Source organism: Hyla sarda, chromosome 2 (genome assembly GCF_029499605.1).
Source record: "Hyla sarda isolate aHylSar1 chromosome 2, aHylSar1.hap1, whole genome shotgun sequence".
In the NCBI taxonomy this organism is placed as follows: Eukaryota; Metazoa; Chordata; class Amphibia; order Anura; family Hylidae; genus Hyla; species Hyla sarda.
Window position 1 is genome coordinate 183,432,419 of NC_079190.1, and position 12,543 is coordinate 183,444,961.

The 12,543-nt window shown below is 44.5% G+C and overlaps 1 protein-coding gene across 5 annotated transcripts in view; it reads left to right on the forward strand.

The window, feature by feature from the left end:
• OCA2 (OCA2 melanosomal transmembrane protein) overlaps window positions 1–12,543 on the forward strand; it is a 429,791-nt gene that overhangs the window by 167,678 nt on the left and 249,570 nt on the right. For all 5 annotated transcript variants that reach the window (XM_056555890.1, XM_056555889.1, XM_056555886.1 and 2 more), the window contains one exon: window positions 12,104–12,390. In XM_056555890.1, coding sequence (XP_056411865.1) covers window positions 12,128–12,390 — 263 coding nt within the window. In that variant the 5' untranslated portion in view covers window positions 12,104–12,127. The remainder of the gene's footprint in view (window positions 1–12,103; window positions 12,391–12,543) is intronic.

The following is a 12,543-nucleotide window of genomic DNA, read 5'->3' on the forward strand; positions in this document are numbered from 1 at the left end:
GATCAAAAAGTACAAGCCCACTCGCCACGTTAAGGCCACCTATTCAGAGTGGGTCCCTAACGTCCCTAGCATAAAATGGCGTAGCACGCGGCGGCCACCACCGCCGCGACACAGGTGCCAACGGGGGCAGAGCGGCCCCAATGCCTCTCAAACCAGTTTATAGGCCGCACCCGCCCGCAGACAAAGCGCCACGGCAGCAACGGACGCCGCCCCGCACCACACCAGTGTGAACAAGGTGTAAAGGCTCACTTACCTTGCTCTCCCAGTCAGACTGGGAGGCTGCTAGGAGTGAAATGGCCCTAGTGTGGCTAATTACCACCTATATAGGTTTGCGCTGAGGGGGTGGGGAAGAGTGCAGCACATGTTAAAAAAAAAAAAAAAAAATTTGTAAATCACTTTTATAAAAAAAATCTTAATCCTTACAGTACTTTTTAGGGGCTGTATACTTAAGAGAAATCCAAAAAGAAATGCATTTCCTGTGATGTCCTGACCACAGTGCTCTCTGCTGACCTCTGCTGTCCATTTTAGGAACTGTCCAGAAAAGGAGAAAATCCCCATAGCAAACATATGCTTCTCAGGACAGTTCCTAAAATGGACAGCAGAGGTCAGCAGAGAGCACTGTGGTCAGGACACCACAGGAAATGCATTTCTTTTTGGATTTCTCTTTAGTATACAGCCCCTAAAAAGTACTGAAAGGATTAAGATTTATTTTTATAGAAGTGATTTACAAATCTGTTTAACTTTCTGGCACCAGTTGATTTAAAAAAAAAAAAAGAAAAGTTTTCCACGGGAGTACCCCTTTAATCCATGATTCCCTAGAGATATTGCAGCCCAGTTTCTCCTCCCATTTCTCTTGAAAGTTCATCTTCCCAACTTTTACTAAGGCAAAAAATACTTTTTCGTTTGTCTTTTAAAAAAAAAGGTATATTCACATTTAGATTACAAGATGTTCTCTTCTATTTTTCTTGGTGTAGAGTCACATGTTGCAGTATGAGACAGTGTACTGCATAAAAGATGAAAAAGTCCCATCAAAACAAAAATGGTTCCAATAAAAACAGATCACAGCACAAAAAAAAATTAGCCCTCATATAGCTCAGTATATGAAAAAAGTTAAGCATTATAGGGCTAGAAGACCACTTTAAGCATACTTATTTTCTTGCAATTTTTTTAATGTAGTAAAATAAAAGAAAACTTATAAAAATAGGATATTATTGTAATTGTATGGACCTATAAAATATTTTTTTTTTTTACCAAAAAGAGCAAACAAAATTGCCAAAATTGCTATTTGTTGTTTAATTTTGCCCCAATTTTTGGGGGGGTTTTCACTGTAGATTATGTGGTAAAAAAAAAAGTTATATAATTACAAAGTAAAATCATCACAAACACAGGCCCTTATATGGGTCTGTAGGTGGAAAATTGAAAGCATTATGGCTATTTAAAAGGCAAGGAGGATAAAATTAAATACCAAAAATAAAAAATTGTTGTGTTGGGTTAAGGTCTTCTGGCTGACAACAATGCTTAATCTGTCTCAAACATCATGTCTTCAACCTACAGGTCATAAGTGGACATTGTTCTGACAAGGACATTTCAAGAGAATACCATAGAAGAGATCTCCATTAGGGATGAGCAAATCGAATCTGACAAATCCAAATTTGTTATGAATTTAAGGAAAAATTTGATTTGCAACAAATGCGAATATCGCTGTCATTCTATCCTGTGAATCGTTTCATTAAACTCCATTTAGTGCGGACCAGGCTCCAGGGCATCTAAAATGGCGGATCCACTTATGAGGACATGGGGCAAGGAATCCTTGGAAGGCGGGAACAAGGGTAGGCGGGATGACCATGAATCACATGCAGGATGCAGCCTATCAGCAGCCAGTCACCCCTGTGATATCACAGACCTTTATAATCGGCAGCCATATTGCGGCCAGTCACTTCAGCCTTCGACTACAGAGAGATATAGGGACAGACAGCGCTGTGTGTTGCACAGAAAAGCTTTTTCCAGCAGCGATTCACCTCCTAGTCAAGTCAGAGTACTGTTGCACAGAGAGAGGGAAAGAGGACAGTGTGTGTTACACACAAAAGCATTCTTACTGCAGCGGTTTACCTCCCAGTCATGGTCTACAGTGCTCTATTACAGAGAGCAGTGTGTTGCACAGAAGAACAGTAGCGATTCAACTCAAGCACAAATGCCTAGAAACACTGATGGGGAAGGGAGTGAGATTGAGAGAGTGTGCAATTCTGGGTGTAGTACACAGCGACTGTGTGCTGCAGCACTGGTGTGCACTGTTGGTGTTTTGCACAAATACTTTTAGCATACTGTAGCGCATTTTTCTGCCCTCATAAGTGTTATACCATTTTGTTTCTAATAAAGTCTTAAGGGCCAAGTTTCTGTAAAAGGCCAGCCAAAAGTACACACCTGCTGCTGTTCCAGACAAATACTGTTTTAATCGTAGGGAAGCGTATTGTACTCCCCTCATATACGCACTAAGTATGTCAGGCAGAGATGTGCCAGGATGTGCACAGAGGAGTGGCAGAGGCCTAAATTCATCAGGCAGAGGTTGCAGCAGGAGTCACAGCGAGAGGCCTGATCTCCCGGTATCAACTAGTGGTCTGGTCTCGACCAGCAACCAATCTGCTGTCATCGATTTGGTTAACACGGTCATCCACATCATCACAAGTGATATCTGATGACCCCAGTCAACAGTCAGTGGGATCCTCAGACACAACCCTCAGTTGGCATGGCCCGGGAGCAGTACCTGCCCTCCTATTGCCTCTGTCTTATGCTGTTCCCTCCCCTCCAGAAGTATCTTATGCTGTGGTTTCAGATCCACTATTCAGTAAGGACGATCTAATAGAGGACAGTCAGCAGCTATTGCCCAGCCAAGAAGTGAAGGAGACATCTGCCGCTTCCTCTGCTAGGCGGGCAAGTATTGATGTAAAGTGACGTGGGAGGTGGTGTTGCCAGCGTTCAGGGACCTGAAGCAGACATTATTGAGGAACCTGAGGAGGACATTAGTCATGTGCAGATGTGGTAGCCCTTGGGGGGGGGGTGTATGGTAGTTGGGGAGTTGTTTCGGTAGATGATGGGTTAATGTTAACCCTATAGTTCGTGACGCCAGGCTGAGGGCTAGTATGCTGAGGTAATTCTCCGGCCTCTCGCCGCCTTTCCCAGTAACGATAGGTGCATATATAAGTGACAGAAGGTCCACAAGGTGCTTGAACTTGAACAAACTTTACTGAAAGGCTTGCGGTATATCCAATGCACAATAACAGTCTCAGGAATACAGTCTCTATATAGTGCAATGACTGACAGTTGTTGCAGACCTTGACTTTTAGATACAGTCTCTGAATTTAGGGTAATATTTGCAGATCCGTCCGGATTTAGGGGATAGATAAGGTCTTGTGATCATGCAGAGTGCTTAGGGATTGTTACACTCTCAATTTAGAATCGATCAGCCGTTGCCGCAAGGCTCGGGCCTAACTCACTGTGGGAGATAGCTGCATAGATCCTTCCTCGTCAGGAGTGCAGGAGCAAAGAAAAGAGCAATGGCCGCAGCTCCCTTATATGGGCAGGGCCGTTTTGGATTGGTCCCAGTAACTGTCACTCACCGTTACAAGGAGTGATGGGTAGCATACTTCCCAGGGACCTCCAAAGGTCCTAAAGCAGAAAACCATAGCGTTTTCCCGATCATGTGACCTGCAGGTCCTGCTACACTGTATACAGGTAATTAACTATTTATAGACATTGATATCATCATATTTCCATGCATCCTAAATAAACTATTAGCTCAATAACTATCTAGATGAGAGGTGACCAGGGGTGAACTAGACAATGGGGACCCTGGCTAAGGGGACCCACACGCAGGTACCGGATAGGATATGGTACCGGGACACCACACAGACACTTGATGATGAAGCCGATTGCAATTGTGAGCCGTGTGCAGAAGGGGCATCATCATCATCATCAGGTGAAGAGGGTTGCAGGTTGCCGTGAGGCAACAGCTGAGCCAGCAAGATGGTAGCATGGTTGGAAGTCAGCATGGTGGCAGAAGAGGAATTTCTGGAACCAAACATGCCCGGGGGAGACCACCTGCTTCGCAACAGCCTACCTTCCCAGGAGGTAGTGGAACAGGGGTTCCTGGAGACGGCGGCAGTAGCAGTCAATTAGTGTGGACTGTTGGTGGTAAAATCAGCCACTCGGCGGTGTGGCAGTTTTTAATCAAGCATCCGGAGGAGGTTAACATAGCCACATGCAAGAAGTGTCAGCAGAAGGTGAAGCATGGCCAGGGTCCAATGTTTGCACCACGACCCTGTGTCAACATATGCTGCACCCCCATAAAGCAGCCTGGGAGAACCGTGGCTCTGATGTGGTGGTCCAGCCTGCTTCAACACCCAGTGATACGCCACTCCGTTTCAGCCAGCCAAGGCTCCACCACCTCAGCCGAAGGGAGCTGTGTGTCATACCCATCTTCTATCGCTCCTGATTCTCCTGCTCCTCCTACTTTGAGTCAGTCATTCCGCCATTAATCCATCAGCAAAACCATGTCCAAGAGACAACAGTATGCGCCCACTTATTCATCAGTGCAGAAGCTGAATGTGCTCCTGTCCAAGATGCTGGTGCTGCAGTCCCTGTCTTATCAAGTGGTGGACTCTGCACCTTTCAGAGAACTGATGGCTTTTGCCGAGCTGAGGTGGAGAGTACCAAGCCGTCATGTCTTCGTCAAGAAGGCAGTACCAACCCTGAAAAATTTTGTGGAAGAGAAGGTGGGCCAGTCCTTGAGCCTGTTGGTTTGTACCAATGTGCACAGCAGCGCCGACATCTGGAGCTGTAACCATGGCCAGGGACAATAAATGTCCTTTACGGCCCACTGGGTAAATGTGGTTCCTGCACAGTAACTTGGAGAGGTCACGCCGCTTCCTCCTCTGCGCTCTCAGGCTGTTTGGTCCTGTGACAGTGTGTGACTCCGCCTCCTCATCCTCCACAGTTTAATCAGCCTCCACTGCAGGGCCAAGTCTCAGTGCCCCTTCAGCATACCATGTGTGCAGGGCATGGCAGTGTCACACTGTTCTTCACATGATTTGCCTTGACGAACGGAGTCACACGTGGGAGGAACTGCTATAAGTCATTCATAAAGAAATCGGAGCACGGCTTACTCCATGAAAACTGGAAATGGGAATCATGGTGACTGACAACGGGAAGAACATCTTGTCTGCACTGCGACAAGCAAGGCTGAACCATGTGCCCTGCATAGCACACATGTTCAATCTGGTTGTCAAGTGGTTCCTGAAGTGTTTTTCCTCCCCCTCCATTTGCAAGATATCCTAACAATGGGAAGGAAACTTTGCATGCACTTCAGCCACTCATACACCGCAAAGCACACCCTTCTTGAGCTGCAGTGTCAGAACGGTATCCCCCAACATAGTCTGAGGGGTGGGGGGGGGGGGTCTTCTGCGCTCACCTTCCACTGCCATGGCTGCTGGGGAGGGGGGGGGGGGTTGGCAGGAGCAGTACAAGCTCCATCAGCAGCAGCCTGAGTCTACAGTTGCCGCTGATGAGTAGCTTTCTTCACCCACATAGTGAAGCAACTCATCAACAGCAGGTAGACCTGGAGCAGGACCTGAAGAAGCAGGTGGTGGCACACCTTGATATGCCCATGCCAACACACTTTGAAGATCTGCTGGACTTCTGGGCAGCCAAACTTGATTTGTGGCTGCAATTAGCAGAGTTTTCCCTGAAAAAACTGTCCTGCCTGGCCAGTAGTGCAGCGGGGGCTCATAGTCACCCCAAGGAGAACTCGCCTGTCCAGGAAAAATGTGGAGAGATTGACCTTTTGTGAAGATGGATCAGGCATGGATCGGCCAGGATTTCCACCCACCAATGCCTGATGCATCAGAGTAGATTGACCATGGTGCCACACCAACACTTCACAAATATGGATAGTGCAAAACAGATTTAAGGCACTGCTCCTCAGTTAAAAACATTGCTCCGCATCAGACCTTTTTTCACCAACCTTCGTCAGCGGGTACTGGTATTGCCACCCACTGCACCACTTTATCTCTGGGTCACTTTCTGGACTCCTGATGCTGCTGCCACCTCCAGGCTGTGTCATTCTGCCATTATATGTTCTCCTAATGCTGCTTGTACATAACTTAAAAAGCACTAGCTACCATAAAACTTCAATTTAAAATGTGAAAATTAATCTTTTAATCTTCAGGATTGTGAAGCCCTGTTGTCTCCTCATGCTTCTGCAACCTCCAGGCTGTGTCACTGTACCGCCATGTGGTCTCCTCATGCTGCCGCCAGCCCCAGGCTATGTCATTCAGCCACTATATGGTCTCCTCATGCTACTGGGACATTACCTAACCATTTTTATGGTAGCATTGGCAATTTTAAATTTGAAAATTCATCTTTTTATCTTGGGGATTGTGAGGACCTATGGTCTCCTCATGCTGCCGCCAACTCCAGGCTGTGTCATTCTGCCAGATTATGGTCTCCTCATGCTGCTGCCACCTCTAGACTCTCATTTTGTCGCAATATGACATGTGAAAAAAAAGGGAAAAATACTGGCAACCACAAAAGATGCACACCACCATATGTGCAAATGAATATAAATGTTACTTTATTAGAAAAACCACAAAGGGAGAGACCATCTTAAAAACACTAAAAACACAAATGTACAGAGAGAAGGGATGCAACCCTACCTCAACCCCCTAATCGACGCTGAATAGCGTGTCGGTAGAAAACTGTGCACAAGGTCAATACAAATAAACCCTGCCAAGTCCACAAATGATAATGCAACAATGTAAATGGTGAATAGATATTATATAAGCAATGTCCTAACACAAAAAATACCGACAGTGTGACCAAGAAAGTGTGTGTGTGTGTGTGTGTGTATATGTATATATGTGTGTGTGTATATGTATATATATAATCCTGAACAATAATTAATACAGTACCACTATATACTTAACATGACACCAGAGTGCTGAAGGCACCGAAAGATGTGTATATATGACTAGACTATACTCCTAACTAGAGAAGAAATGTGTGATACTGAACGAAAAAAATATAACTGAAAAAATAACTGAAAAAAATATAATAAATTAGGAGTATAGTCTAGTAATATATACATATCCTTCGTTGCCTTCAGCACTCTGGTGTCATGTTAAGTACCGTATTTATCGGGTTATACCACGCACCGGCCTATAACACGCACCCTCATTTTACCAAGGATATTTGGGTAAAAAAAGTTTTTTACCAAAATATCCATGATAAAATGAGGGTGCGTGTGTGTGCGTGTATACCCCGATATACCCCCAGGAAAGGCAGGGGGGGAGAGGCCGTCGCTGCCCGCTTCTCTCCCCCTGCCTTTCCTGGGGTCTATAGCGCTGCTGTCGGCCCTTTTCACCCCCTGGTTATCGGCGCCGCTGCCCGTTCTGTCCCCCTGACTATCGGTGCCAGCGCCGATAGCCAGGGGGAGAGAAGCAGCACCGATAGCCAGGGGGAGAGAAGGGGCAGCGGCACCCATTGCCGGCGCCGCTGCCCCGTTGCCTCCCCCCATCCCCGGTGGCATAATTACCTGAGTCGGGTCCGCGCTGCTCCAGGCCTCCGTCGTGCGTCCCCAGCGTCTTTGCTATGCACGGCGCGGCGCTCTGACGTCATGCGCCGCGCCGTTCAGCGCATAGCATCGACGGAGGCCTGGAGAAGCGGAGCAGCGCGGACCCGACTCAGGTAATTATGCCACCGGGGATGGGGGGAGGCAACGGGGCAGCGGCGCCGGCAATGGGTGCCGCTGCCCCTTCTCTCCCCCTGGCTGTCGGCGCCGCTTCTCTCCCCCTGGCTATCGGCGCCGGCACCAATAGTCAGGGGGACAGAACGGGCAGCGGCGCCGATAACCAGGGGGTGAAAAGGGCCGACAGCAGCGCCATAGACTCCAGGAAAGGCAGGGGGAGAGAAGCGGGCAGCGACGGCTTCTCTCCCCCTGCCTTTCCTGGGGGTGTATCGGCGTATAACACGCACACAGACTTTAGGCTAAAAATCTTAGCCTAAAAAGTGCGTGTTATACGCCGATAAATACGGTATATAGTGGTACTGTATTAATTATTGTTCAGGATCATTATTTAAATATATATACACTTTATTTCTTGGTCACACTCTCGGTATTTTTTGTGTTAGGGCATTGCTTATATAATATCTATTCACCATTTACAATGTTGCATTATCTTTTGTGGACTTGGCAGGGTTTATTTGTATTGACCTTGTGGACAGTTTTCTACCGACACGCTATTCAGCGTCGGTTAGGGGGTTGAGGTAGGGTTACATCCCTTCTCTCTGTACATTTATTTGTGTTTTTAGTGTTTTTAAGATGGTCTCTCCCTTTGTGGTTTTTCTAATAAAGTAACATTTATATTCATTTGTACATATGGTGGTGTGCATCTTTTGTGGTTGCCAGTCTTTTTCCCTTTTTTTCAATTGTGTAATGTTTGGGCAACCTCCTTGCACCCACGTTTATTATTTCAGCGGTGCCCATCGCTTTCTTTAGTGTAGCAATATGACATGTGACTCCTTGTTGGATTTGGTATTTTGTAACCACGCATTTTATTATTAAATCCTACATGAAAACTTGAATTTCAAAAAATCAATAGAGCGATAACAATGAACCATACCTAATAGCAATGCTTGTAATCTGCATGTCATACTGAACAGTAGTATTTCCCTAACACGGCACACTTTCTATGCGTGTTCAGATAAGTCGGTGCTCTACACCCCTATTGAGGCTATATGGTCTCCTCATGCTGCCGCCACCTCCACGCTATGTCATTCAGCCACTATATAATCTTCTCGTACTGATGCCACCTCCAAGCTTTGTCATTGTGCCACTCTGCGACAGTGATTCTAATGGCAATGCCTCTGATCTGCATGTTATACTGAATAACAGTATTATTTCACTAACCCAGCACACACCCTATGCGTATTACAGCAATGCAAAGTGTTCTACACCCCTATTAAGGCTCTCTCTGTTGGCCAGAAATAGCAGAAATAGTCATTTTAAATAGCGATTCGCCGCAAATAAATTAGGACCGAACCAAATTTTTTCGGCCAAATCGAATATTTCAAAAAATTCGCTCATCTATAGTCCCCTTCTATACTCCATGACCGGGTTCACACAATGAAATTTCCACTGAAGATCCCAAGGGAAGTACTATGACCACGTGGACTGTATTACCATCTCCACAGGCGACAACGCTTTTCTGAGAAAAGCATGGCCGTCTATGGGAATGTCAAAGCAGTCCATGTCAAGGTCCTACATCTACCCTTGGGAAGATTCAGTGATGTGAACCTGGCCTTAGTGTTTCTTTCCCAGTGTTGAAAATGAAGAAAATCCAGGATGATTGCTCTGTTCCCTCTCTTCTTTGGAATTCAACTGCCCTCCAACAATTTTATAATCCAATTTCCTGTCCAAGTAAATGTCATAACTTATTAATGGATCCTTTTAATTAATGCATGTAGTATTGTTAATTATTCATCATGATATGTGCAAGAAATGCTGGGGGGAATATACCTTTTTAAAGGGTTACTCCGGTGGAGAAATTATTATTATATATATATATTTTTTTTTTATCAACTGATGCTAGAAAGTTAAACAGATTTGTAAATGACTTCTATTAAAAAATCTTTACCCTTCCAGTACTTTTTATGCTACAGAAGAAATTATTTTTCTTTTTTATATATTTTTTTTTTGTCCACAGTGCTCTCTGCTGACACCTTATGCCCGTATCAAAAACTGTCCAGAGCAGGAGAAAATCCCCATAGCAAACCTATGCTGCTCTGGACAGTTCCTGACACAGACCGAGGTGTCTGCAGAGAGCACTGTGGACAAGACAAAAAAGAAATTCAAAAAGAAAATAATTTCCTCTGTAGCATACAGCTACTAAAAAGTACTGTAAGGAAGAATTTTTAATAAAAGTAATTTACAAATCAGTTTAACTTTCTGGCAATCAGTTCATTTAAAAAAAAGTTTTCCACCGGAGTACCCCTTTAAGATCAGGATGACCAGGCAATACCCTAGCTTTTTAATTTAGGAAATAGGTCATCTATCTTCATGACTCCTTTAGCAACCTTTTAGTAAATTAAGTGGCTTTATCGTTTTTGGAAAAAAGCTATCTTCTGAGAATTCTGGATCTAAAATCTCAGAAATTACCTCTCCTGAGAGAATCCGTACAACTCGGTAGGTAGAAGCGTGACTGACACTTAAAATGTCTATGATGTTTCTTAGATCATTTCTTACTTTTGAACTTTACCTCCTCAAAGGGTTTAGATTATGCTTTATGAATTAATAGCTCGAAAACGCTTTTACCGAATATTCTGAGATTGTTTTTTCGAGACATATTCTACTTTATTTTGGTGGTAAATTTTCGGCGTTACTTGCATCCTTTTTTGGTGAAAAATCCCAAAATTTCATGAAAATTGTGAAAATTTAGCATTTTTCGAACTTTGAAGCTCTTTACTTTGTAAGGAAAATGGATATTCCACATTTTTTTTATTCAGAAATACAATATGTCCACTTTATGTTGGCATCATAAAATGGACATATTTTTGCTTTTTGAAAAAATTAGAGGGCTTCAAAGTAGAGCAGCAATTTTCAAAAATTTCATGAAAATTGCAAAATCTGAAGGGACAGATGTTACAGAACTACATCTCCTAGCATGCCTGGGCAGTCTAGGCATGCTGGGAGTTGCAGTTTGGCCTTCCTAGTGGATGCCACAGTGAAGATCACTTTTACTTTCACTTTCATTCCTCCCCCCCCCCCCCCCCCCGCCCAACATGGTTTTCCTAGCAGTCTCCAGCGACAATCGGGGTCCCCAGGCATCTTCTCCAGGTACCGGCCTCCATCTTCTCCCCACGTTCCCCTCAACATTCAGGGATGGGCAAAACGGGGGGGTTGCCATGGCAACCCACTGTTCTGCCATTGGTCCGAATCAGTTCTGACCAATGGTAGGGGATAGGTGGAGATCGCAGCACTCAGGGATAATCAGGGCTGTCACCCTATTTTCTGGGTGATCGGGTCACCAGAGACCCGATCAGCCCGAAATAGCAGAAAATCGCATGTCTGAATTGACATGCGATTTTCTGCGATCGCCGACATGAGGGGGTCTCAGGACCCCCCTCGGCGATGTGCCGGGATGCCTGCTGAATGATTTCGGCAGGCATCCCGGTCCGGTCCCCAACCAGCTAGTGGCAGGGACCGGAATTCCCACAGGTGTATGTATAAGCCCCACGTCCTTAAGGACTTGGGATGCAGGGCATATGCATACACCCGCATCCTTAAAAGGTTAAACCACTTCCCTTACCTTACTAGATTTTCTTCAGCGCTAAAAATAAAGTAAAAAATTGGACACTAGCATTTTTGACAAGTTGTTTCTTTTCTTAATATTGATCTCCTGCAGGTTGACCAAACTACGGAATAGCAGGGCACTATCAAGAGAGAAAAACCCAATATGTAACTCTTATTTTTGTGGTTTCAGTTGTCATTGCTCCCTAGTTCACTTTTTTGGCAAGTGTTGACTTGGAAATGTAGACTGGGCTGTTTAAAACCTTTTTTGCACTAAATGGCTGTGGTAATAGCCACACAACCAAAAATTGCCACACTGCCCTGTAAATTGGGTCGCACTGCAATTCACAAATTGCTCCAACCAGACAGTCACATGAAATCTATCTTGGATGGATCTTTTTATGGGTTCCGGTCACTACCACTTTTTAGTTGCAGTGTGACCCAATTTTCATACCTTAGGTGCAACACAGGGCAACATTAGGATTTTTGGTTGTGTACTTCTGCTGCAACCCAAAACGCCATGTAGCCCCAACATAATTGCTGACTGAGAAGAGGCAGCAAAACTAGAAAATGTATATGATTCAACTGTTGGTAGTCCACTTGTGGTTTCTGGCTTAAAAAAACTGACCATAGACCATTTCGCTATGAACTATAAATGTATCATAAAAAAAACAAGCTGTATGAGAAATCTTTATGCAGCAATTTTTATGCTGTTGAATATGATTTATAATGTCATTATATTGATTTATTTTCTTTTTCTTATAGTTAAAAGTGATCCCCAACCATAAAATGTACCTTGAGAACAATAATGATATCCCATGTATAAGAAAACTGGAGGTGGAGCGAACACAGGCAAATGCTTCACATCATACCAACTTGAGTGGTCGGGTGGGCACAGCAGCTGTGGCTGGTGAATTCAATGAGCTCATACTTCTAGACAGCTTTCAAAGAGCGGCTGAAGCTAAAAGTGAGCAGGACAAGTCTTATCAGAATGGGCAAGATTGTTGTGTTGCCTTTGGGGAAGACTTTGGTCCAACTCCTGTACAAGGAAGGTAAGTTTATTTATTTTCCCTGAAAACTGAAACAACTTGTAGCATAAAAGTACTGTAAACTCATCTTATAGTAAGATAGTATAGCTGTAGGTCTGTTGTTCTTTGGTCATTAAATTACCTACTGAACCCTAATATCTCTCCATTCAATGTTAA